The sequence below is a fragment of the Arvicola amphibius genome, chromosome 10 (genome assembly GCF_903992535.2).
Source record: "Arvicola amphibius chromosome 10, mArvAmp1.2, whole genome shotgun sequence".
Classification (NCBI taxonomy): Eukaryota; Metazoa; Chordata; class Mammalia; order Rodentia; family Cricetidae; genus Arvicola; species Arvicola amphibius.
Window position 1 is genome coordinate 47,345,335 of NC_052056.1, and position 23,473 is coordinate 47,368,807.

Sequence of the window (23,473 nt, forward strand, 5' to 3'; positions counted from 1 at the left end):
CACACGTGACCCTAAATACTTATGTACAACCTGCTCAGTCTATGTAACATTTCTTGTATGGATATTTTCAGGCTGGCCATTTGGTAATAGATAACCAATTGGCTAATAGATAACCATTTGGTAATAGATAGCAGATTGTCTTTAATCTGTTTAGTGCACGCTATGTTTTAGACATTGCAAAGCTTGTTCAAACATATCTTACACTCCTTACACAGTCTGGAATAAATTATGGTGAACTTGCCCATAACCATACAGAATAAGAAGGTACTTAAACCAAAGTATTTTAAAGCAAGGATGCTCAGAACCAAGGAAAATCATGCCTCAGGACTGCACATATAGGACAAATCTCAAGCACTAAATAACTAAACAATGATACTTTGAGGCATATCTGGAATGAAGAATGTAGGGTAAATCCCAGAAAGCCACAAAGCTTTATAAGGTTGTAGGCTGCAGGGGTCAGGGCAGGATGCTGGTTGCAAAGGTTCTTATGTTATACCAACCATTTGCCATGACCAGCATCATAGGGTATATTCACTCAACTCCTTCGTATTTGCTCAGAAATGGGCAGGCCTCCCATGGGCAGGAGCAAAGCATGGCATCATATTAAGCTGCCCTAAGATCAAGCACCTCCCCTGTATTTAGTCTGGGCAAGGCAATCCAACATGAGGAATAGGTCCCAAGAGCCAGCCAAAGTACCAGGCACAACCCTGATTCCATGACCAGGTGTCCCACAAATAGACCAAGCTACACAACTGTCACATATATGCAGAGGGCCCAGGTCAGTCCCATGCAAGCTTCCTGGTTCAGACACTGTGAGGTCCCATGAGCCAGGCTAGCAGAGCTCGGCCCAATGCTTAGCAGTTTGTCTCTGAATCCGCCCCTATCAGTCACTGAATGAAGGCTCTTCAACAACTGGGGTTGTCACCAAACCAATACCAGGGTATGGCCAGTTCAGGCTATGTATTCACCGCTTCCAGAAATCTCAGTTGGGGGCCCTTATGTTTTGATGAGCTGTAGACGTTTAACTAGCTGTGCAGTCTAGACACTTAGTAGGTGGTCAGTAATACAAGTTCACTCCTGCCTAGTTCTACCCACAAACACCCTGTGATTTTATGAACATTTACTGTATACCTAGATAAATGGAAAATTTGGAGAATTATTTCTGTGATTTAAATGGCTTTGTTCCTCTACCTCCCAAACTTATTCCCTGTTGGGCCAAAATTATCTCAGGACCTGTGCCTTGAGGCCTATAAGACAGAAAAACGCCTGGCTCCAGTTCAGGGCCTATACTTCGAGGTCTGTAGGACAGAGAGAGAAGCCTGGCTCGAGTTTGAGTGAGGATGAGTCAGCAGAAACTAGGTAGATAGATGCCCCTTCAGCCAGAGGGAGGGTTTAGCACCTCTCATTAGCTGGCAGTACCCCCACATCAAGGATGTCACTTAACATATATAAGCAGACACAGCAATAAACTGAGTTCCTCCTTTGACTCGACTCCTTATTGCATCTGATTGTCTTGCGTAGTAGGGCTGCGGAACAGGCGAATAGCACACTCCCCTTTCCCTGGGGAATAAGGAGCTCAGGAAGCCTAGCAACTCCCAATGCCATGGAGGTAATTCATCTATGAAATCTCTTCCCATATGAAAGGACTTGTGGTGATTGGTGTGTAGCTCACAGCCAACACTACCAATACAGCAACCAAATCAGAAACCTAAAACCAAACCATACCAAACCAAAACCCAAAGCAAGAAAATGAACAAAACAAGGTTTGTGGGAGTAGACCCCTCTCCTCCACTCTTCTGTCACATGGGGACACAATGGTCAGCATCAGTAGGACGGCATTTAAGCCACCGTCTCGGAAGCGTAGAGTACAGTCCCCAGCCATGCACCGTGATTCTGGACTTTCTGGCTTTCAGAACTGTGTGAGAGCAAGTCTCTGTTCTTCATAAAGCTCCCAGGCTCAGGTGTTCTGTGACAGTCACTCAAAGATGGCTAAGACAGTTATAAAGCCACACACTTCTCAGTTTATCCACCTCTGCTAACCCACTACCAGGCTATGTGATGACCTTTAAGACTGAAGAACCAGAGTGTCTCAGAGAATACTCTTCAGTGAGATGAATATATATATATATATATATATATATATATATATATATATATATATAGTACAATGCACATAAAATGTGGTTCATAACATATAACAAATAACCAACCATGGGATTTTATTTAAAAGTTAAATATTTTGTTCACCATGGGGTTTCTTTATATATTTTGAAAATATTGTATTAAAATATTTATCTTAATTACTGATTTTTGTTGCTCCCCTGAATGTTGCTTTCATTGATAAGGGCCTTCCTCATCTCATTGCAAATTGAGCCCTTTGGTTGCACAGCCCAGCCAGTAAGGACTTAAGCATACTGTTTTCTCTCAAAGACCATGTTGTTGGTGACATTGCTACATACATCCTTACAAGAAGCAGAGGGCTGTCTTTGCCTTATCTGCTTGTAGTCTATTTGAGATGAATGCTTCACCAGAAAAAGTTACAAATAGAGGCTCCAAGAAGGAACACGAATGAATGTGTCACTAAATTATGTAGAATTATTTGTTTTAACAAAATTAGTGTGATAGGGACTGAATAGGTTATATTGATTTATGAAAAATTAATGCCATGTGCATCTCAAGCACATATCATAATAAAACTCATCCATTGAGCCTCCTATGTTTTTGTCCTGGGATAAGACTTTCCAGTTTTGCAGGGGACATGGGTGCTATTTGATTTAGTGGTTATGTTTTGTCTCTGACTGGGTTCAGTTGCCTGGAGCCAGCTCTGAGTTAGCACTGGCTGCATTGTGCACAGCGCACAGCAGGTGTTGGGTGCTCTGAGCTCTTCCACAGTTGTTGCTGACTGTATTGATCCCTGCTTCTCTCTCTCCAATCTGCTTTGCGTCTTCACATTTTATCCATGTATTCTCCACCGTGCCAGCATTGTCAATGCAGGCTGCTTGCCGAACTCCTCACATTCATTTCCAGCGGTGCTGGACAAGTATATATCTAACCACCATTACTTGTTTGTAGTTTGGCAGATACTTAGTATTTTGGTAACAGCCAAGACAATGATAGTCAGCTGCTACTAAATGTGATGCTGTTTCTACATCTCAAGGTTTTATATGTTTTTTCAAAACTATTGCTTCTTGCTTGATTATAAAACAGCACAAATAAAAATATGATAAAAATTTTAAACAATGTAAGCATCTAGTACTTACTTATGTGATATTACCATGAATATTGAGTGATTTAAATGTTGTATCCTATTCCCCACTTCGTGATTTAAAAGAAAAAATATGAAGATCTTTTAACATTTTGTTTATTATTTGAGAATTTCATACATGTGTAGTGTTTATTTTGATCATAAAATGATCTACTTGCCTTTCCCTCCTCTTCCTCTTGGATCCCTCATCGTCTCTTGTTCCTCCATCCTGCCCCCTTCCTCTTCCTCTTCCTCCTCCTCCTCTTCTTCTCATTCTTCATCGCTCTCTATGTCTAGAGCTACCTACATCTGCATGGGTTTAGGACTGTCCTCTAGAACACGAGCAACCTACCAGGACCATATCTCTGAAGAAAATCGTCTCCCTCTCCTGGTACTCATCAACCATCAATAGTTCTTCAGTTTGAGTTGGGCTTCATGAATCCCTTTCCGGTTATTAGCTGAACTATTAATTGGACTGATCTTGTGTAAGTCTAGTGAAGACACCTGTAGCTATTGTGAGTTCATGGGTGCAATGGCCCTGTCCTGCCACATCTAGAGGACAGGATACTATTTCACAGAAGTCTTCTTAACCGTTGACTTTTACTGTCTTGCTGACTTTCTTCCATAATGCTCCCAGACCTTGTGGGGAGTTGACATGGTAGAGATGCCTTGTCTATGGCGGAACACTCCATAGTCACTTAGAATTGGTGCTAGTTGTGTGTGCCTGTGGCAAAAGGAAGCCTCTCTGATGAGAGGTGGAAACTGTACAAACCGGTGAGTATAATAAGTATTGAGATAGGCCTCTTTCTGTTTTTTTTTTTAATTTTTAAATATATTTCTATTATTTTGAAGATTTCACAGGATGTGCTTTGACCATATTCACCATGCCTCCACTCCCTAACTGCTTCCAGACCCACCCTCACCCTGGTACCTCCTCCCAACTTTGTGTCCCTCCCCCTCTGTTTTTAAAACTAATCCATTGAGTGCAATTTGTGCTATTCGTGTATTACTGGGTGTGGGGTCATCACTTGATTGTGGTAGAGACACCAGAATCCACACCTCTCAAGTAAATAGATTCTCCATTCCCACAGAAGCTATTAACCATCCACAGCTCTTCAGTTAGGGGTTCTGAGCACCTCCTGCTCCATGCCAGAATGTCGACCGCTTTGGTCTTGTACAAGTCTTATGCAGGTGACCACAAGCCACTGTAAGTTCATAAACAGTGGTGAAGGATCTCTATTTAGTTCACTGACTGTGAGAGCAAATGTTTCCTTTAGTCATTCTTTGGCATATACTGCCTGTATGAGTCCCAGGGTCTTGTTATAGCATATGTCTGTCTTTTGCTATTACGTGTCTTTAATTATGTGGTTCAAACATAACTCTTCAAAAAGCTTTTCTGGATTTATCTGGCAAATTATTTTCCCTGAGTACTACTATTTTTTTTACATTTTATTATAAATATATGAGGTGATAGAAAATATATCTAATAAAATTTTGTATCCCTGTAGAAAACCCAGCACTCAAATCTGTTTATTGGATTGAATTAAAATTTATACTGTGGGAAATCACAGGATGATAGTTTGTAATGAAAACAGAATATTAGAATGTACTTAGAAACTCCCAGAATATGCCTGAAGAATTTCCCTGATGCTGGTGTGTGTCCTAGGAATTAAACAGCAAAATTAGCACTTGCCGTTTATCTACCAACCCATTTCCCAACTACACCCACATAGCCCTCAATTTCCTATTTAGCACTCCACCGTTCACGTGGTTGCTCACAAGCTGGTCTTTTGTGTTTTCTTAGGTATCCGAATTATCTTGTGACAACCGAACATTAGATGCCCTGTGCTTGTGTCTGATGCCTGTTGACTTCAGTGTAGTACAGCCCTGCATATAACTCCCTCAAAACAAAGGATCGGCTCCATTTAACACAGGTGCCATGAGACCAGGTCCATATACCAAATGCATTTTTTACAGTGATATTGAGAATCCTAATAATAACTTTCCCCATGAGATTCACAACTGACTTAATTAGATTTTATAATTCCACATACATGACAACATGACTTTTATTTTCTGGAGACTTGGATAATGTTTGTCTATAGAACGATTCCCAAGGTTTAATGAAACACTCGGGGCGGGAGGCCTTTGCAGTTTCCCAGGGTTTCTGGGCTCAGCACAGCAGGTTTCTGCCCTGCTGAGCTTATCTTCATAATTTCTACTCTTTAGCCTTTTACTTAAAGCCACATTACTTCCTGTTTGGAAGAATCTGCGTGACCTCTGCAGACACACAGCAATGATGGCTGGGGAGAACTTTCTCTTTCCTAATACAGGGACATTAGATGTTTCCACACTAGTCTTAGTCAATCCTAGAGCCATCAGTAGTTAGGACACGGCTGAAAGTCTGTGAAGCAAACAGATTTTGACATTTAAAAAGAGAACGCACAGCAGGAATTTAATCAGCTCATTGCCAATCCATTATTCCCTTTGAAGGAAGGATTCTTTCAAAGGGATCTCTCTATTTGTCTATATTACAATCCGGTCTTTCAATGACAGTGTGGTGTGAGGGTCTGTTGAGGCTCAAGACTTACCCCCCCCCCATACACACACACTCTGCAACCTAATTTGCACTCTCTCCAGCCCTCATTTATTCTAAATGTCCTGATGGGATCCATAGGAAATGTCTCTACCACCTTCCAAGTTTCCTTGAAGGATACTGCTACATAAAGGAGACTAATAATTCATCTAGTATTTGACCCCTAATGAGCTGGCACTAATGAGCCGACCGAACGGCATGGATTTGGTGACCATCAATTTAACACGAGGGTGGTGAAAAGGTGACTTGAATGCTATTCCTGGGACTATGAGTCGGACGAAGGGAACTGAGTCCTGAAAGTTGTCCTCTGACCTCCATACCCGTCATGGTACATAACTCCATAAATAAATAAGTGCAACGTTTGAAAGTTCCTATTCTGACCATTTGTAGTGGTTTCTAAAGGTTGTGGTTACAATGGGCCTATAGCCCCTGATTCAGCAACAGAACCGAACAGCGATGTGCTTCCTCAGAGCCCGTTTCTCTCATGCACAATTCATGTGTGTGTTTGCCTGTGTGTATGTTTCTGTATGTGTGTGTGTGTGTGTGTGTGTGCAGGCACCTATGGAGGTCAGGGGGACAACAATGAATCCCTTGTGTGCTTTTTCGCATCCTCTGATAGAGCGGGAAGCTTTCCTAACTGCCGAGCCATCACTCCATCCTCTTCTTGTATTTCATAAGCATCAGGTTTTGCATTTCTCGATTAAAGCAATGCAAGATTATGGCAATGCAAGTTCTGGGAAAAGGAGTCTATTTCTCTACATATGTTATTTGTAAAACAAATATTGGTGACTAGAGACTTCTGTATGTGACTTTTCCCCAGGGCAGCATCACTCCTTGTTTTCTCTGCAGTCACGGTCTGGTTTATAATTTGAAACAGAAATCAACCTCTAACAGCTAATTTCAGAGCCCCACCGCATGCATCGCTGCTTGCCTAGCTGGAAGACACCCCCGTGCCCTTTCCTTCCTTCCCCAGCCACTGGCATAATGCCTGTGTCTCATCAAGTATTTCTCTATTATTGCTTGCTATTCATTTCAACTCATTAATATTTAAAGATCATTATAGTTATTCACTGAAAAGGGCAACGCTTACCACCAACCATGAAAAGGTGAACTCAGGTGAAATTTCCGAGGAGGTATTTTGAAAGCATGGTATTTCCAGAGTCCAATTCGTCTCTGTTTCTATTGTATAGTTGTGTTCCTCTTGTGTAACTGGAACAAAACATAAGGTGGAAGATGCATGGATCTTGGCATATAAGGTACATTTTATCAAACAGACAAAAACAGTTTAGAATAGAAATTCATCTATCTTCAAGACACCTATGAAGTAACGAGGCAGAACCTCACTGCGGACCACATAGTTTAAATGGCAAAACTGAGCCAGGAGAAGCCTGGGGAATGGCTCATCACTGAAAACTCAGAGAGATCATTTGACAATCCAGCTTAGAATTTGATGTGCTCTTCTGCTTTAACCCCGAATAGGTCCATTTGCCTTCAGGTTCCACATCCTCATTAAAAAGAATATGAAGTCTTATAACCTAGCTTCTATTTGCATTTTAAAATTTGTTAGGACTTGCTTTTTTTCCTCACAGCAGCTGGAGGTTCACAGCAAAAATGAGCAGCAAATCCTGACAATTCCCATGTACGTGTAGTTCTCATCTTTACACATGGAGCTCTTCTGCATCAGCATCGTACACATGAGTAGTGCGTTGTCATAATAAATAAGCCTACATTCACAAATCATTATCTCTCAAGGCCCACAGCTTGCTGTAGGGTTCATGTGATGTACATCCTATAGGTTCTGACAAGCATATAGTGACATACACTTACATTAAACACAAATATTTATTGCTCTAGAAACCTTTTCTCTCTTCTTCTGCTGGGCTTTGGTCTCAGGAGAAAATCCTTAAGCACTCAAGTTCCATATGACCCAACATACACTAGAAAACTTACAGCAAGTATAATGCAAAGGCGTGCAGAGTTTTATGTTATGTTTTTAAGGGTAGGGCAAAGAAAATATACAGTTAGTATATAATTATTACTAACTTTTATTTATTACTTGACTTTTTGATCTTTCTATACCACCCTGGATGGCTTGGTACTTGCTATATAACCCAAGCTAATTTCACATTCTTCACAATTGTCCTGCCTCAAGTATGAGGGTTACAAGTGTGTAATATCACACCCCGCTCTACTTTTGAAGTTTGCACAGATTCTGGGCATAACGTTTTAAATATAACTGATATCCTTTAGACAAACAGAGAAAGTAATTAAAATTACCAAAAAGTATCTACAAGAATATTAAGCTACAACATGTCCCCACTAGCAAATGGTAACAAACTACTAAACCACGGTAGTAGCAGCTGTGGAGAAAGAAAACAGGAAACTGGGTGGTGCTTCTCTGAATGGCCTTTGGAACCAGAAAAGTTCCCTCCCACGGTGGGTGATCTCCACAGAGATAGCTGGCTGATCTGAGAAGAGCAGCAGGGATGGAGAAGAAGGTGTGCAGTCCCCAGATCACCAGTTTCTTCTTGGGGACTAGAAGAATTCCCCCATCTTGAGACACATGAGTGTTCATGGGATGTCCCCAATGCTGTGAAGAATCCCTTGGCAGAAGAATCCAAATTAAACTAGAAAGATCAAGTATGAGAAATCAAGGAGGAAATTCAAATAAAAGTGGGAGACGGGAGACAAAAAAAGGAAGTATATCCCAACAACCTCACAGCTAGTGTTTACCTTGAAAATAGCCAATTGGGGACTCTAGACAGAACAAAGTCTACAGAGGAGCTAGCCTGGCAGGCCATCCATGGTAAGAATAAAAGCATGCTTAAGCCTAAGCAATGGGAAAATGAGTACAGCAGAACAAACCGCAAAAGTTACAGTGAGAAAAGGGCCAGAAAATAAAATAGCATCTATTAGCAAGGAAAGCTATGTGGTGATATAGCCACATATGAACAAAAGCTACCACTTCATTATTCAAAATGATATGAATGAACGAGAATAATCTAAATTGTATAAAAGTTGGAAAGGCTGCTAAGTGAGTTCATGGAAGAAAAGGAGACTTGTAGAAGACAGGTGACATAATTCAGGAAGTCAGCTTCAGAAATCACTCTAAGAACAAGAGGAAATCAGTGCAAAGCTGAGACTATGTGTGTACAAAAGCTAATGTATTGAGAGGGATTTATAAAGTTAAATAAGGAAAATATTTAAATAAATAACTAAAAATAAGATAATCACGTAATACAGAAAATACAAAGGAAGAGTGTGTGTGTGTGTGTGTGTGTCTGTGTGTGTGTGTGTGTGTGTGTGTGTGTGTATAAAACAGAAGACTTTGAAGGGAAAAACCAAAAAAGCATGGAATTATACAAATGCTAAACATTATAATTGAGAAAATTTCTTAAAAAGTGACTATAACATTGCTGGCGGAGGCTGCTAGTTCATTTCCCAATCACCCTGACTCAAAAAAACACCAACATTTGACACCTAATGTGGAGCTAACTAAATCCACGTAAAACATGAGAAAGCTTGTAAAGGAATCTTAGATACAAAAAAAAAACAGTTAAATATGGCTTTTCAGTAGCAGCATTTTCTCAGGTGGGCTCTGTTTGCGATAAGCAAGCAGAGGCATGATTCCTTTAAGAGAGGTCTTCCTGAATCAGCTACTGCATAAAACAAACAGACAGACAAACAAACAGGCAAAACCAAAAAACCATGTGGTTTCATAACGGCAGCTTCCTGGGCTGTGCTACCAGCATGAACTCTGGCTCTTTCAGGAGGCCGAGCACATGAATGGGTTTTGTGAGCAGTGTGCTGCAAGTTACTTGGTGGCAGCATGGGCCAACTGGTTACCAGAGTTGAGGTGATGAGCATGGTTCCCACCCAGAAGTCTTAGAGGCAGTGAACAGACCTCCACCATTTTGGACTGAGTAGAGCCAAAAAGCAAAGCAGCCTTAGACCTAGCCAAGCTGCTTTGCATTTTAAGAAGTCTACGTGGATATAAAAAGATTACAGATATACAATAGGACAGATTCAGACATAAAAGACTTCTGAACAAGACACAGTATGTTTAAAACATGTGTGTAGGCTTCGAGAGAGAAGAAAAAGAGTAAAGAGACAGTAAGTGTAATATAAAAGACTATAGACAGTCATAGATTAAAGGAGTAAAGATAATATAATAAATATGAAACTTGTAGAAAAAGTAATGGAGTAAGAAAAATAAGCCATGTAAAGATGGAATATACACAGAGAGTTTGAATTATGTATATTATATTTTAACCATGAATGAGATAATTACAAAGATACATTTCATTGTCTGGGTTGCTAAGCTAAACCAACATATGTATTTTAAAAGTATCATGACTTCAGAATTTGAGTCTAAGGATTTGTTGCTTTGGAAAAGAGGTTCTTCTTTTGTTTCCACAGAGAATGGGAACCTGTGGAATTTTTCCAGACTAATGTGGTTTGATGGACCAAGATGCTCTGAAAGGTCACCATGAATACACCCCAAAAAATTACTTCACAGAACAAAAAGCAGGAAGCAGTTTAAAAGGAACTATGTCCAAATTCCTTAAATCATTTTTTATAAATATTTGTTTACATTTAAAGGAGGATATGATATAGATATGAATAATTTTCACTGGTATGGGTTTTAATCTAGTAATACAAATTTTAGGTCAATCTTATTCTATGTATATTTCTGCTCTTGATTAGGGCATTGTGATTGTGCAGTTCATTTAAAAAATGTAATGTGTAATTAAGAAATACAGGTTAATAGGTAGTCATCTATAATAGTCAAGCTTGTAGTCATATTGGTTAGGTTTTCTAGATGTATGGAGATATATTTTAGTTCGATAGGTATTCTCCAAATCTTTCAGAGACATTCAGTATATGGCATTTAAAATGTTTTAAGAACTTTGGACCTTTTATTACAATGAGACACATCTACTCCTGGAAGCACCAATCTACTTCAAAAGGAAGATGGGCATCAAAAAGGCTCATCATGGAGTTTTTAGTTCTTGCCTGAACTGTTTGACTGGACTTGCAGTGCCCACAGAAAAATTATTCCTGAAGCTGCCTAAAGAAGGTGAGATAGTCCTTCAGGATTCCTGTTTCATGAAAAATTCTGCTAGACATTCTTTAGGACACAGAAGAAAGTGACTGACAAACTGTCAATATAGGCAGAACTGTCTTTGAAATTTGCTGTTTCATGGAAAAGTCTGCTGGACACTATAGGCCTGTAGGCTGAAGATGGATGCCCCAATGGTACAGAAGAACTTTGGGTGACTGTTCAGGCAGCGAAATGCCTCTGTCAATTTTAGAGTTTTGGAACTTGCTTACAATGCACCTCCTGTTTACTTAGGTAATATTATATCCTTCTGAAGTCTTTGATGGAGTTGAAGAATAGATAGCTAGAGTTTTCCTTAGTTATGATTAAAGATTAAGTAGTTATAAATATTGTAACTATAATTCTTGTTTGATACCTGTTTTGTTATATGTACTTTTGCTATATTAAAGGTAAAACTTTCATTTTTATTTAGACAGAAAAGGGAAGGTGATGTGGGATTCCCTTCTATATGCTGTGAATATGTTTTATTACCATTGGTTAATAAAGAAGCTGCTTTGGGCCTGTGCAAGGCAGAATAGAGTTAGGTGCAAAAAATTAAACTTGGAAAAAAAAAGGCAGAGTTAGGGAGAAGGCATGTAGCCACCACTGGGAACATACACCTCTGCTGGAGCCCACCGAAACTTTGCTGGAAAGCCATAGTCACATGGTGATACACAGATTAATAGAAAGGGGTTAATTTTAGATGCATAAACTAGCCAATAAGAAGCTAGAACTAATAGGTCAAGCAGTATTGCAAATAATATAGTTTCTGTGTGATTATTTCGTGCCTGGGCAGCTGGGAACCAACAAGCGGCCTCAGCCAACATAACATATGCTTAGAGATTTGTGGATGTAAGAAAACCGACTTAGGATGGACACCTTAAAGCAGAGTTTTATGAAAGTATTTAACAAAATCAGTAATAGAGGAAGAAAATGAGACTACTGTTAGCAGGATTTTGGTAGCAATTCACTGGCAGAAAATATTGATGGAGTGTATTTAATATATGCAAGGAAGGAATATATGCCCTATAGATTTTAAATCCAAGAAAACTGACCTTTTAATATAAAAATGTCAGCTATTTTTAGGGTCTCATTGCTTTCATCAGCACTTCCAAGGGATTTTCTGATAGAACACAGTCCAGATAGTCATCCTCATAAAGGCTTGCAGTGAGTCCTGGTTCTTCACATTTGCCTCTGGTAATAATTGTTATAAGGAACTGGATACTCATGAATATATTTTCTAAACAAAAAACAGTGGAGGTCTAGGAAATGGAGACATAGAAGGAGAGACAGTCTTAAAGGGGAAGAAGGCATAGGTTAAGAAAAAGACAAGTAGCCATGCATGGGGGCACATATCAAGAGGCAGAAATATGAGAATCTCTGTGAGTTTGAGGCCGGCTTGGTTTATAAAGTGATTTCCAGGATGGCTAGGGCTGTTACACAAAGAAACCCTGGTTTAAAAAAAAGACAAGTCCAAAACTGGGCAAGGATATTAAATTCAACCATTTCATACCCTTGAACTAAGGGCAACATCAAATTTTGAATCATCTTTTTCTTGTAAAACTGCTGTCACATCAATCAAAACTCTAGGAATCTTCATCCTTCTTACCCACTGCATATTTTTTCCATCACCTGCCCCCTTGGTCAGACAGACATATTCTACCAGCATGGCACCTGCAAAACTCAGCGGCTTTTTTCCTACCCAGAGGCCATTGACACACACTGGGGACTTTATTTTAGTGTTCCCAACTCCAGAACTGTAAGAGACTAATGTTTACTTTCATTGACCAGCCTGTAGTGTTGTGCTAAAGCAGCACAAATAAACGAAGCTGGTGGGAGTCCAGGTAGACATTCAGTGCAGACCACCTGGAACTGAGAGCCCTGAGGGCCGAGGTAAGATGTCCACATGGTCTACACTGACTGCAAAAGCTCATCTTTGGGAGGAGGACACAAGAGGAGGCAGCCTAGATCTCTTATGAATGACGCTAGCATGAGAGCCCAACTCTAGGGACTTTATCCCGTCCCAGTGCTCTGCCTCTGGACACCATCAATGTAAGAATTTAGATGTGAAGTTTTGGTGTTACTTAAGGAGGGGGCTCTCAAATCCCAACACTTAAGAGGACAAATCTGCTTATGGTTTTTACAGATTGAATGGATAATTTCACTAGAGGTATAAATTCTTATTAGACTGTTATTAATCTTAGTATTTTGTACAAATCTTCTGATGAGAGGAGCCTTGATTTTCTGATTGTTCTATCTATAAGGAATAAGTTGTTTTTTCCCCCTTTTTTGCTTCTATTCTTTACTTGTTTTTACTGCTACTTTTATGATTTTTCATTCTCTTTGACTTTCAGTGTTCTATAGTTACTGTCTAGGTAGATGTCTCTGAGTTTGTGTTATGTGGCCCTTCTTAGACTTCTTGGGGGAATAGACTAACTGATAGAAAACACTAAAATATTGGGTGACACTGCCATCATCAAAAGCAATCTTCTTGTTTCCCTTCCTTCCTGTTATAACTTAAAAGTGTTTTGTTAAGGCATGAACGGAGGAGGGGAGTAGGTGGGAAGAGGAGGCCATTAGCAGGAGTGGGAGGGAAGCAAGACAAGGGAATGTGGGAGAATAAGATCAAAATATATTAGATGTGTGTAAAAATATCACAATGAAACCTATGTTTATGTGTAAGTAATGAATGTTATTACAAACTTAATAAAATTTGTCCCTACTTTTGAAGAGTTTCATTATCTGTTATGGATCTCAATGACCCAACTTCTCAGAAATCTTAGTCAGTATATAGAAATCTTATACCGATTCTGTGGTATAGTTAACTCATTTTAAGCATATCCTGTCCATTGGCTTTGGAGTATAGTTAGGTGCCTTGCATTACTTAAAACCGCCCCCACCGCAACACCAACACAAAGCTTCGTGGAACCACTCAGGCTCTTTCCATTGCTATTGACCAGTGGCTAGAAGCTGTGTCAACACTTCTGTCCTCCCTCCCCTGCCTCCCACTCCCTGCTCCTCCTATCTGATTTCTTTTCTGTTCCATAATGCCACCAACACAAGCTCCTGCGAAGTGGTCAATACCTTTCATGTTCCTAAATACAATCCAATAACCATTTGTCTTCCCGGAAACATCCGAATTGATGGCTGTTGCCTATATGCAATTATCTTTCTAGGCTTCTGCGACCCGGCTTTCTTGTCTTACTCTTACCATTTTAATCTCCTCATGTCAGCACTGTGTTCTGACTGAAGCACCACACGGCCCTTCTCATTTGATTTCTCTACCTAGACGATCTCTCTCATGACTAGAAATTTAGTCAGAATCTGTGCTCAGAAAACTTACAAAAATGGCATCTTTGCTTAAGTCTCTGTGCTAGCTGAGGGGTAGCATAACTAACGGTGTGCATGCTATTGTCAACTTCCTGCCTAAGTCAAACATACGGAATATAACTTGAATGATCTCTGTACAGTCTGGTCAGACCCCAGCATCCCTTACCACAGTGAGTGAGTTACACATTCTGAAAATCAAAGCATCATGCTTGGCAACGCTTTGAATTTCAGATTCCACATATGCAACGCAGCATGAGATTTTTATGGAGAACCCTCTTAAACACGGCTTTGGTCTGAACATTGCTCTCCTTCTCTGTCACCCTACTCAGAGTTGCCAACATGTCTCCTCTGTGTTTCTTCTATTGCATTATTTCCTAACTCAGTTAAACTTCCACTATCCTTCCTGTTTTTTCTCAGTTCATTTCCTAGACCTTAGTCAAAACAAACAAAAAATGGCCCCATATTTGAGATGCAAAATGAAAAGTGTTAAAGACCACACTAATCTTGTTCACTAATCTTGCTTTCAGCTGCATTCTTTTTACTGTAGTCATAAGTCTTTAGAATCCCCACGGTCGACACAGTTCCTGCACCACAGAGCCTGTGCAAAGCCTGTTTGCTAACGTAAAATCCTAGGTTCTCCAGCTCTTGGTTAATAATTGCTCCAAGGGACTGATGGTCTCCAGAAAACCTCTCCTGAATTCCCCAGGACACTTCTTCATACACTGCCTACTTCATCCCTGCGTCAGAACGCCTCACATTGTTCTTTGACATTTAATTGATATCAGTCCTTATTGGTCTTTGAGATGCTGGAGGACAGGGCCGTCTTGTCTGCACCCTACATCATTGTATCGTGGTACTCAGCACTACAATCTCTCAAAAACTCTTCTGGACAAAGACTGCCTACAAGACACTGAGGAAAGTCAGCATTCAGGCTTAATGACAAATTGACCTACAGGAGTTTAATCACAAGTGTAAGACTTAGCTTATAAATGTTCTATTTTCTTTTCTCATCAACATCTTTATGTTTTAAAAGGAAAATGGTGGTAAACTTAGAATTTACAGTATGGTATCTTTTGGGTTCTATGTTTGTTTATGCTTCAACATTTAGTACCTCCCCATAGGTTTTTCCATTTCTATCCACAGTTTCTGCACACTAAGACACACAGGGACAAAATATTATGAAAATGGAACAACTAGCTGCCTTTCTTTGTTGAGCCCTCAGGGGGACACGAGACCAGGACTTGGAGCTCACAGTTTTGTAAACAGACCAGGAAGAATGACTCAGCTGACAAGAAAGAGGAAACAGGACGAAATAATTAAACTCTGAGCTTTGGCTTGGTCTTACATAGACTCGTATCACTGCAGTTTGCATGTTTTTATGTTCTTCTTAAGGGTTTTCACTTCATGTGTGTGCCTTGCTTACACACCCAGCTTGGGACCATGAATATCTTACAGGAGCTTTTCAGGGACCCTGACATAAACAGGAAAGAAAGCAAGGAAAGATCAGGAGAATACAAGGCAGAAAGATGGCACACCCTTGGGTGGGGACTTGACCATGCTGTCGGAAGGCAGGCACCGCCTCTAGGCTAAATTCTTTCACTCCTTAGCTCCACAGTAAGCCTACGTTTCTGTCACTATTATGTAAAACTTTCTTCTCTTATTATTTGCTTTTTTATAGATTGTGATCCCGTAGTGAATATACAATACTAACATCTTTTTTTTCCCCTCACTAGGTCGTTTTTTTCCATCTGACTCAGAGGATCAACAGCAAAGCTCAGAATGAAGATTGAAATTTTCCAACCACAGAAAACATATCTGATCCTTTATCTATTCGCAGTTTTCAGTGGCTACAAGCTTAACCACCTCGCATTGCCTTTTCTTTTAAGAAATGTACTTTTCTTAAAGGCCACATCGCTCATTTCTGAATACCTTTTTCCATACAGTCTTGATTGGAACCATAATATACCCTCGGTTTTACAGAGTACCACCCCCTTGTCCAGAGGACAGATCCTGGGAGTTTTGTAGGCACAGCAATGGAAGATACAACCATGTTGCCCTTTTACAATGGAGTATTGATCAGGTACCAAAGCTGAACTTAAAGCTAATGACTAGTTGTACTTGTGCTAATGTCTGACAATATCTCACTGGATTCCAAATCAGACCACTGTAAAAAGAAAAAGAAGTTCATTTTTAATAAGAATTAAAAGATAAAGTTCCTTCCTGTATTATTATTATTACTACTATTAACACCAGCCATTTGCAATGCCGTTACTTTATTTTAATATTTATTTATATTTTATTTATATGCATATTTTGTCCTCATGTATATATGTGTGCCTGGTGCCTGAGGAGGTCAGAAGAAGGCATCAGATCCCCCATATCTGGAGTTACATCATGTAAGTCATCATGTGGGTGCTGGAAACTGAACCTAGGTCCTCTGCAAGAGTAACAAGTACTCTTAACTGCTGAGCCATCTCTATAGCCCAACTCCTACCTTTTAATAGGAACTGAAGTACTGTACACAGATCACCTTAGTGGATATTCAGGATAAAGGTACCGATGAAGGAAAAAGTGTAAATATCTACATTTGTTATGTCAGAAACCGAAAACCTAGAAACCTGAAATGGTTTTGAAGTGTGAATGATGCTGTCTATATATAGTAAATGGCACATCCAGTGCCCCGCTGATGACCAGAATCTCAAGTACCCACAGCTATGCATTGCTCTCAGCTGGTCTTCTGTCTCTTTATTTCAACCACATTCCACCTATCCTGTCGTCAACTGTTTGGAAGTTGTATTTCATTCTGTTGATGGAATCCGACTTTATACAGAGATTATCCAAACACCATTGCCTAGGAGCAGCAGGAGTTAGACATGGGGAGGAGCTGAGAAGTCCATCCCTGCAGTGTATCAGGACAGCCACGTACCCCTTGCAGCCAGAATTCTTTTCTCTTATTACCAGGCTATTTATCCCTTGAGTCTAAAACATTCAATTTCCCGTACGCTTTCCATTTGTTGGTTTTTGTGTGTATCTGTTCCCGTTAGCAGGAATAGAAATCATTTTACCTCAGAACTGGGTCATGTAGGGCAGGTGTTATCATGATAAATACGAAAACAGGCTCAGAGAACTTACAAGATGGACCCCATGTCAAATTCTTTTCTAGCCAGAGTGGACCTAGAACTTAAATTCAGGGTTCCACCACAAATGCAGGCCCTCGAAGCCTGTACAATCTGAATGCTACATGTTCAGGAGCCTCTCTGGTCCATTTACTTGCCTTACAATAAACATCCAAGTTCACTTCTGTAAATTCACTCATGAAGCCATGCCACTTCCTTCATCTTTTGTCCCAGCACCTGGCACCAACAGGTTGGTGTGCACACCGGGAGTTCAATGCCACCCTCAGAGTTTCTTCCGTCTTCATTCAGACGCCCGTGTCTACATGCATTCTAAGATCAACTCATGTGTGTTTTATACTCAGTATGTAAAATGCACGAGTTTCCTTCCATGTCTACCAGACTACCACTATATTTCTTCTGGGTAGCTGGAAATGGTTTTCTAATTTATTCCCATCATCTTTTCTTTGTCAACATTAAAGTCATTTCCATACTGAAGCCAGGATCATGTTTTTATAACAAAATACAATCAGACCACAAATGTTATCCTAACTGCTTGCTAGAAAAAAATTTTCATTTTTTTTTAAGGGTCTTACATAAAAGTCAGAGCTTTGAACGTAGCCAACAAGATCTGACATGATCTGGTCCTCACTGTGTCTCTAGCCTTACCTATGAATCTACACTTGCACATTCCTGTAGTGGGGAGCTGTTACCTATGAATCTACACTTGCACATTCCTGTAGTGGGGAGCTATTACCTATAAATCTACACTTGCACATTCCTGTAGTGGGGAGCTGCGGGCTGCGCTCCCGCTGCCCAGCTTTCAGCTGCCTGGCTAGCTTATGCCTCAAAATAACAACACACAAACTGTATTCATTTAAACACTGCCTGGCCCATTAGTTTCAGCCTCTTACTCACATCATGATTAACCCATATCTAATAATCTGTGTAGCACCACGAAGTGGTGCCTTACCAGGAAGATTCTAGCATAAGTCCATCTTGGGCCAGAGTTTCATCACATCTGGCTCAGAGAGGAGAGGCATGGCATCTGTCCCAGAGAGGCGAGGCATGGCGATTTATTAACTTCCCTTCCCAGCATTCTGTTCTGTCTACTCGGCCCACCTAAGGGCTGGCCAATCAAATGGGCTAGGCAGTTTCTTTATTAACCAAGAAATCAACTCAAACAGAAGACCCTCCCACATCACATTCCCATTTCTTTAAACCTTGCAAAATATTTCCCATGGCTGCCTCCACCCCACTTCTAGGTCACTCACAACTGTAGTGAAGAGCTGCAGGCAGGCCTGTTTTTCATCCCGCCTGGTTCTCGGCCGCCTGGCTAGCTTTTGCCCCAGAAATAACAACATACAAACTGTATTCATTTAAACACTGCATGGCCCATTAGTTCCAGACTCTTATTATCTAATTCTCACATCTTATTAACCCATTTCTAATAATCTGTGTAGCACCATGAAGTGGTGTCTTATTGGGAAAGATTCAGCATGTCTGACCTGGTGGCTGGCTTCATGGCATCTGTCCCAGAGAAAAGAGGCAGGGCAATTGCCCAGAGAGGAGAGGCATGACAATTGCCTGAATCCTCTGTCTCACTTCCCTCTTCCCAGCATTCTGTTCTGTCTACTCCACCCACCTAAGGGATGGCCTATCAAATGGGCCAAGGCAGTTTCTTTATTAACCAATGAGAAACCTCCATCACACAACCCCCACCTCTTCTAACTTGCATTAACAAGTACTCATTCCTCAGACTTCAACCTGGGTGTTCCTTTCTCAGCCACCATTTCCCTGGATTCTGCTATGCTCTCGTACCTCCGATTGTTCTCCTTAGTAATACTCGCCACTTTTGCAACATCACACTTGTGGCATTCTGCGATTTGTTGCTACTTCCCTTAGCAGACAATACTTCTTTCTGCTGAGCCTCTGCATGTTCAACACGAAATCTAGAACATGGTTGCTGTCTTTGTGTGCTTGTTAAATGGGGAAAGCCACATGAAAGCATGAGGCATCCCTTCTTGTGTAGGTTATACTCACGAGGTGCCACAACGAGGTTGTAGACTGTAGTCTGGATGCCTTCTGGATACACAGTAAAGCTGCACTCATACTGTCCACTGAAGTTGGTAGAGATATTCCTTAAGGACAGAATCCATTCTGTTACATTCCTCCGAATTTTGATGGAAGCCTCTTGTGCCTCATGGGCATGCCTCTGAGTATAGTAGTAGCCGTACTGAGGGTGATAAACAACGATGGGATCGTTTTTATCAGTGACCTTAGACCACTGTGCCTGTACCAAGAATTCTTTCTCCTTTGTTGTTTGGCAGGTCAAGTTGATGTCAGATCCAGGTGGAGAATATATGGTTTCTCCTGTATTGACTCTTTCTTCCCATATGCCTGGAAAAGAAGGATGTAAGTAATCAGTTTGCATAATTCACCTGGAGTGCCCCTTTAGTGTGTGTGTGTGTGTGTGTGTGTGTGTGTGTGTGTGTGTATGTGCACGCGCGCTCGTGCATGCGTGCATTCTTTAAAAAAACATTTTTGGTTAGCATACAAAACACAGAGTGATTCTTAAAAACCCTGTTCAGCTCACTGATAGGAGAGAGCCACTGAGATTTCTTCCCAGCTGCCCTAGGTGTAGAAAGTCTCTCGCGATTTTAGATGAATAGAAGAAACAATGAACACTTGCATATTTCTGTCTGTTCATCTGCCCAAAAAGTAATTGAAGGTCTCTGACTAATTGTGAATAAAATTGAGCATATTTGAAGGTTTATTTTATTATTTTTAATTATGTTTGAGTATGTGTCTGTGTGAATATGAGCACAGATGTCCATAGACGCCCATAGATTCTCCTGGAACTGGAGTTATAGCTGGTTCTGAACTGCCAGATGTGCAGACCAGGGTCCAAGCTAAGGTCCTCTGTAAGAGCAGGAAATGCTCGTAATTGCTGAGCTACCTCTTCAGCCGACAAATTAAACTCAGTTAAGTGACCTGGTAAACTTAGCATGAAACTGATAACACATCTGAATGTGGTTGACCTTTCTGGGTCAGTATCTGTAATAACTAGTCTAAGTACAGTAGTTTGTTTTCAGACTTTCTCTCTAAATTCTTTGTAATAGAGTGACTTTTCTTTTAAAAGAGTATGTGTTTATCAGTAGCATTTAAACAACTCTTGTTTTAAGCTTCATATATCATAAGAATGATATCTTTATGTTACCTTATCAAAAAGGAAATCAAAACACTGAGAAATGAGGTAGATCATTTAGAGGCCACTCCCTTAAGAGAACATAAATTCTCTTTGCAGTTGGTCACATCTGTAATTTTCCTTTAACATTAACGTCATAACTCCAAACTGCCTCCTACATTTAGTCTGGTTGAGTAGAGTAAGAGCCTTGACATTCCCTCTGAGGAGAAACGGACCTTCATCTCCATGTAGGTAAATCTCCAAAGGAGAAAGGAGGAGATGCCTCAGGTAAAGGTACTGTAGGGCATCATCTCTACCTGGCTCATGAGATGCTCAACATAAAAGAAGATTCTCTCTCCCATCAGCAACCTGACTGCATGGTACAGACCACTAAAAATTTGTTCAGCATTGAGTCTTTGATATGTCTTCATAAATGCTGGTCTGCGTTTGAGACTTTACCATTACAGAAGTTATACATTATTGTGACAAGCCCTCCAGAGCTCACAAGGGGAAAGGATAAAAAGATGACAAGCTGCTGAGAAGAAACAAGCCCTCAAGGGCACTGGATGGATAGGAGTTACTCTGCACTTGCAGATGCACAAAGCTTGGGTAGAAAGAGGTCCACACATCTGAGTGCAACTCCCTGGAAGGGATCTTCAATGACATGCCTCTGAGCCTATCTAGACCACCAATTCCAATGTCTTTGATTCAGAAACTCTTACAACCTTCACAGCCAAACACAGTTAATTATTAAAACCCTCAGGCTTTCAATAATAATCTTGTACTGTGGTATTCAGATCTAAGCTTTTGTCCTTCAATTTTGAAGTAGGCCTTTTAGGTTCTGGTTCCCATGGCCATAAGGACTCCACTTGGCTTTCCAGAGCACTCCTGTATATGCCTAAGACACAACATATATCCAACCACTAACGACATTGGTATTGCAGAGGAGAAATGCTTGTTAATCTAAAGAGAAAAGAAATGCTTGAGACAGGATTAAAAGCTTAGCAAAACTTTCTGCCCATGGTCACAATTGTAGGGCTGTTTTAGTTTTCTGGAATTGTCTTTATAATGGTCCAGGAGCATTTCATCTCCAAGACACAATTTTCCAATTACGCAAGACTCTTTGAAGAGGGAAAATGGTGAAGAGAGGCCATAGCAATGGCACAAACCATACATTCCCTTCTTGGCTCATGAGAAATCCTGTCTAGACGCTAGCATCCTTTCCTGGCTGTCACATGCATAACCGACAACCTTAGCAACAGTTTGCCCTTTAGTGATCAACTCTTGCAGCAGTCATGAGGCATTTAAAAGGAGCAAAGCTTCCGAAAGCAGCCATCTGAAAGGACAGGATTGAACAGATGTCTTACCCCTGAAAAACTGTATCTGGATGATGGAGTAAACTGCACAGTATGTCCATTTTCTCCCCATTGTCTCCCGAACAGCTCACATCAGCATTTCTGTAATGATCACAGGAGTCAGTGGATGTCTCTAGCTAAGCAAATGCTCGTCACCCTATTCGTGCTCAAAACCCCAACTCTACCACAGGGCTGGGGTTGTTGATCGCTTGGCATGTCCCCAGGAAATGAAATGCAGACAGGAAAGTAGTGTGGTTCAGGGCTAAGTATAACCGCCACAAGAACAATGCAGAAGCTGTTCTCTGAAACCTTGTGTCTCACCTCTAAAAGATTTTTTTCATATCACAAGATTCTCTCCTTCACTCTCTTTGTCAGTCAAGCTGCTTCTAAAATCCAAACAAAGGAAATCGTGCAGAGCAGTCCCCATGTGCTTTTTATACATTTCCTTTCAAGAATACAAAGTCATTTAGCAGACATGAGCTCTTAGCCTCTCATAACAGTGTTTCAAACCAACTTTAAGATATATTTTCTGTTCAAAACTGCTCTAGGGTGCAAGAACAATGGTTAACATATTTGATTTTAATAAACTCTGAAGAATAACAGGGAGTAATGCCAGCTATCCTACTGAATTCATTGTCTAGTTTCTTGTCGGAAAAGCCACATTTTGGGGGAGAGGAGAAGTGAGTGTCTCTTCCCTTGTCTTGATAGGTTGGAGGCCAGAAGGGGCAATCCCTCATTGCGATGGTCAGGAGCTTTTTTAGATGATGGCACAAGAGCTTTATCTGGCTACTCTAAGAACCATAAAGAACTGCATAGCACATCAGTGAGTATGTTAAGCCCCCTCTAGCTAGTTTTGTTTGTTTCCTTTTGTTTTGTTTTTGACTCCTGGTTCATGATTCTAATACCTAGGAACTTCTGTGGCCTAAAGACAGGATTTTACTAATTTTTCATTGGGATCCATCTAGATTCCCAGAGAAGACAGTTTTCAGATACTCATGGCATACCGACAGAATGTATCTGATAGCTTGAAGTGACAAGACCCAAGTGGCAGCCCCTCCATGGCTGTGTTTCTGCAGCAGGTGGCAGCAACAGCCTGCAGACCAGAACAGCTCTCCCAGGTGATGGGATGGCCTCCACGGCTTCTCCGTCCTGGTAATATTTTCTAAAGGCCGTTTCAGCAGGGGGATAGGCATTCTCTGTACTTAAAAATAACTCCTTTATGAAGCCATATCAATCTCTCCTATTATCCTCTTTGCTCACCAAATCCCAAAGCACACAGCATTTCTTCTGCCTTATATTCCAGCTTGCTGCATATGAAAAGGAAACAGAAGCAGCAGTTTCACAACGTGAAGGGAAACCTTGAACTTTTTGAACTTTAGAGGCAAATGCAATTATTTCCAAAGGGGAGCTGAGACACACATTCATTTCTGCTAGAGATGCAAGCCAGGACTGTGTTTGGACAACGTTTTTAAACAGTCGATCTAAACACTCAACAAGACGAGGGCGCAGAGAAGAAGGAAGAGAACAAGAGGTAAACTTATTTTTGT

The 23,473-nt window shown here is 40.7% G+C and overlaps 1 protein-coding gene across 1 annotated transcript in view; it reads right to left on the reverse strand.

Annotated features, from left to right (window-relative positions):
• Positions 1-22,097, reverse strand: part of Cd96 (CD96 molecule) — a 78,848-nt gene extending 56,751 nt beyond the window's left edge. Inside the window, exons 1-3 of the mRNA XM_038345996.1 lie at positions 21,939-22,097; positions 19,428-19,784; positions 6,931-7,049 (exon numbers count right to left, since the gene is read on the reverse strand). Coding sequence (XP_038201924.1) covers positions 6,931-7,049; positions 19,428-19,784; positions 21,939-21,999 — 537 coding nt within the window. The 5' untranslated portion in view covers positions 22,000-22,097. The remainder of the gene's footprint in view (positions 1-6,930; positions 7,050-19,427; positions 19,785-21,938) is intronic.
• Between the last annotated feature and the right edge of the window lie 1,376 nt (positions 22,098-23,473).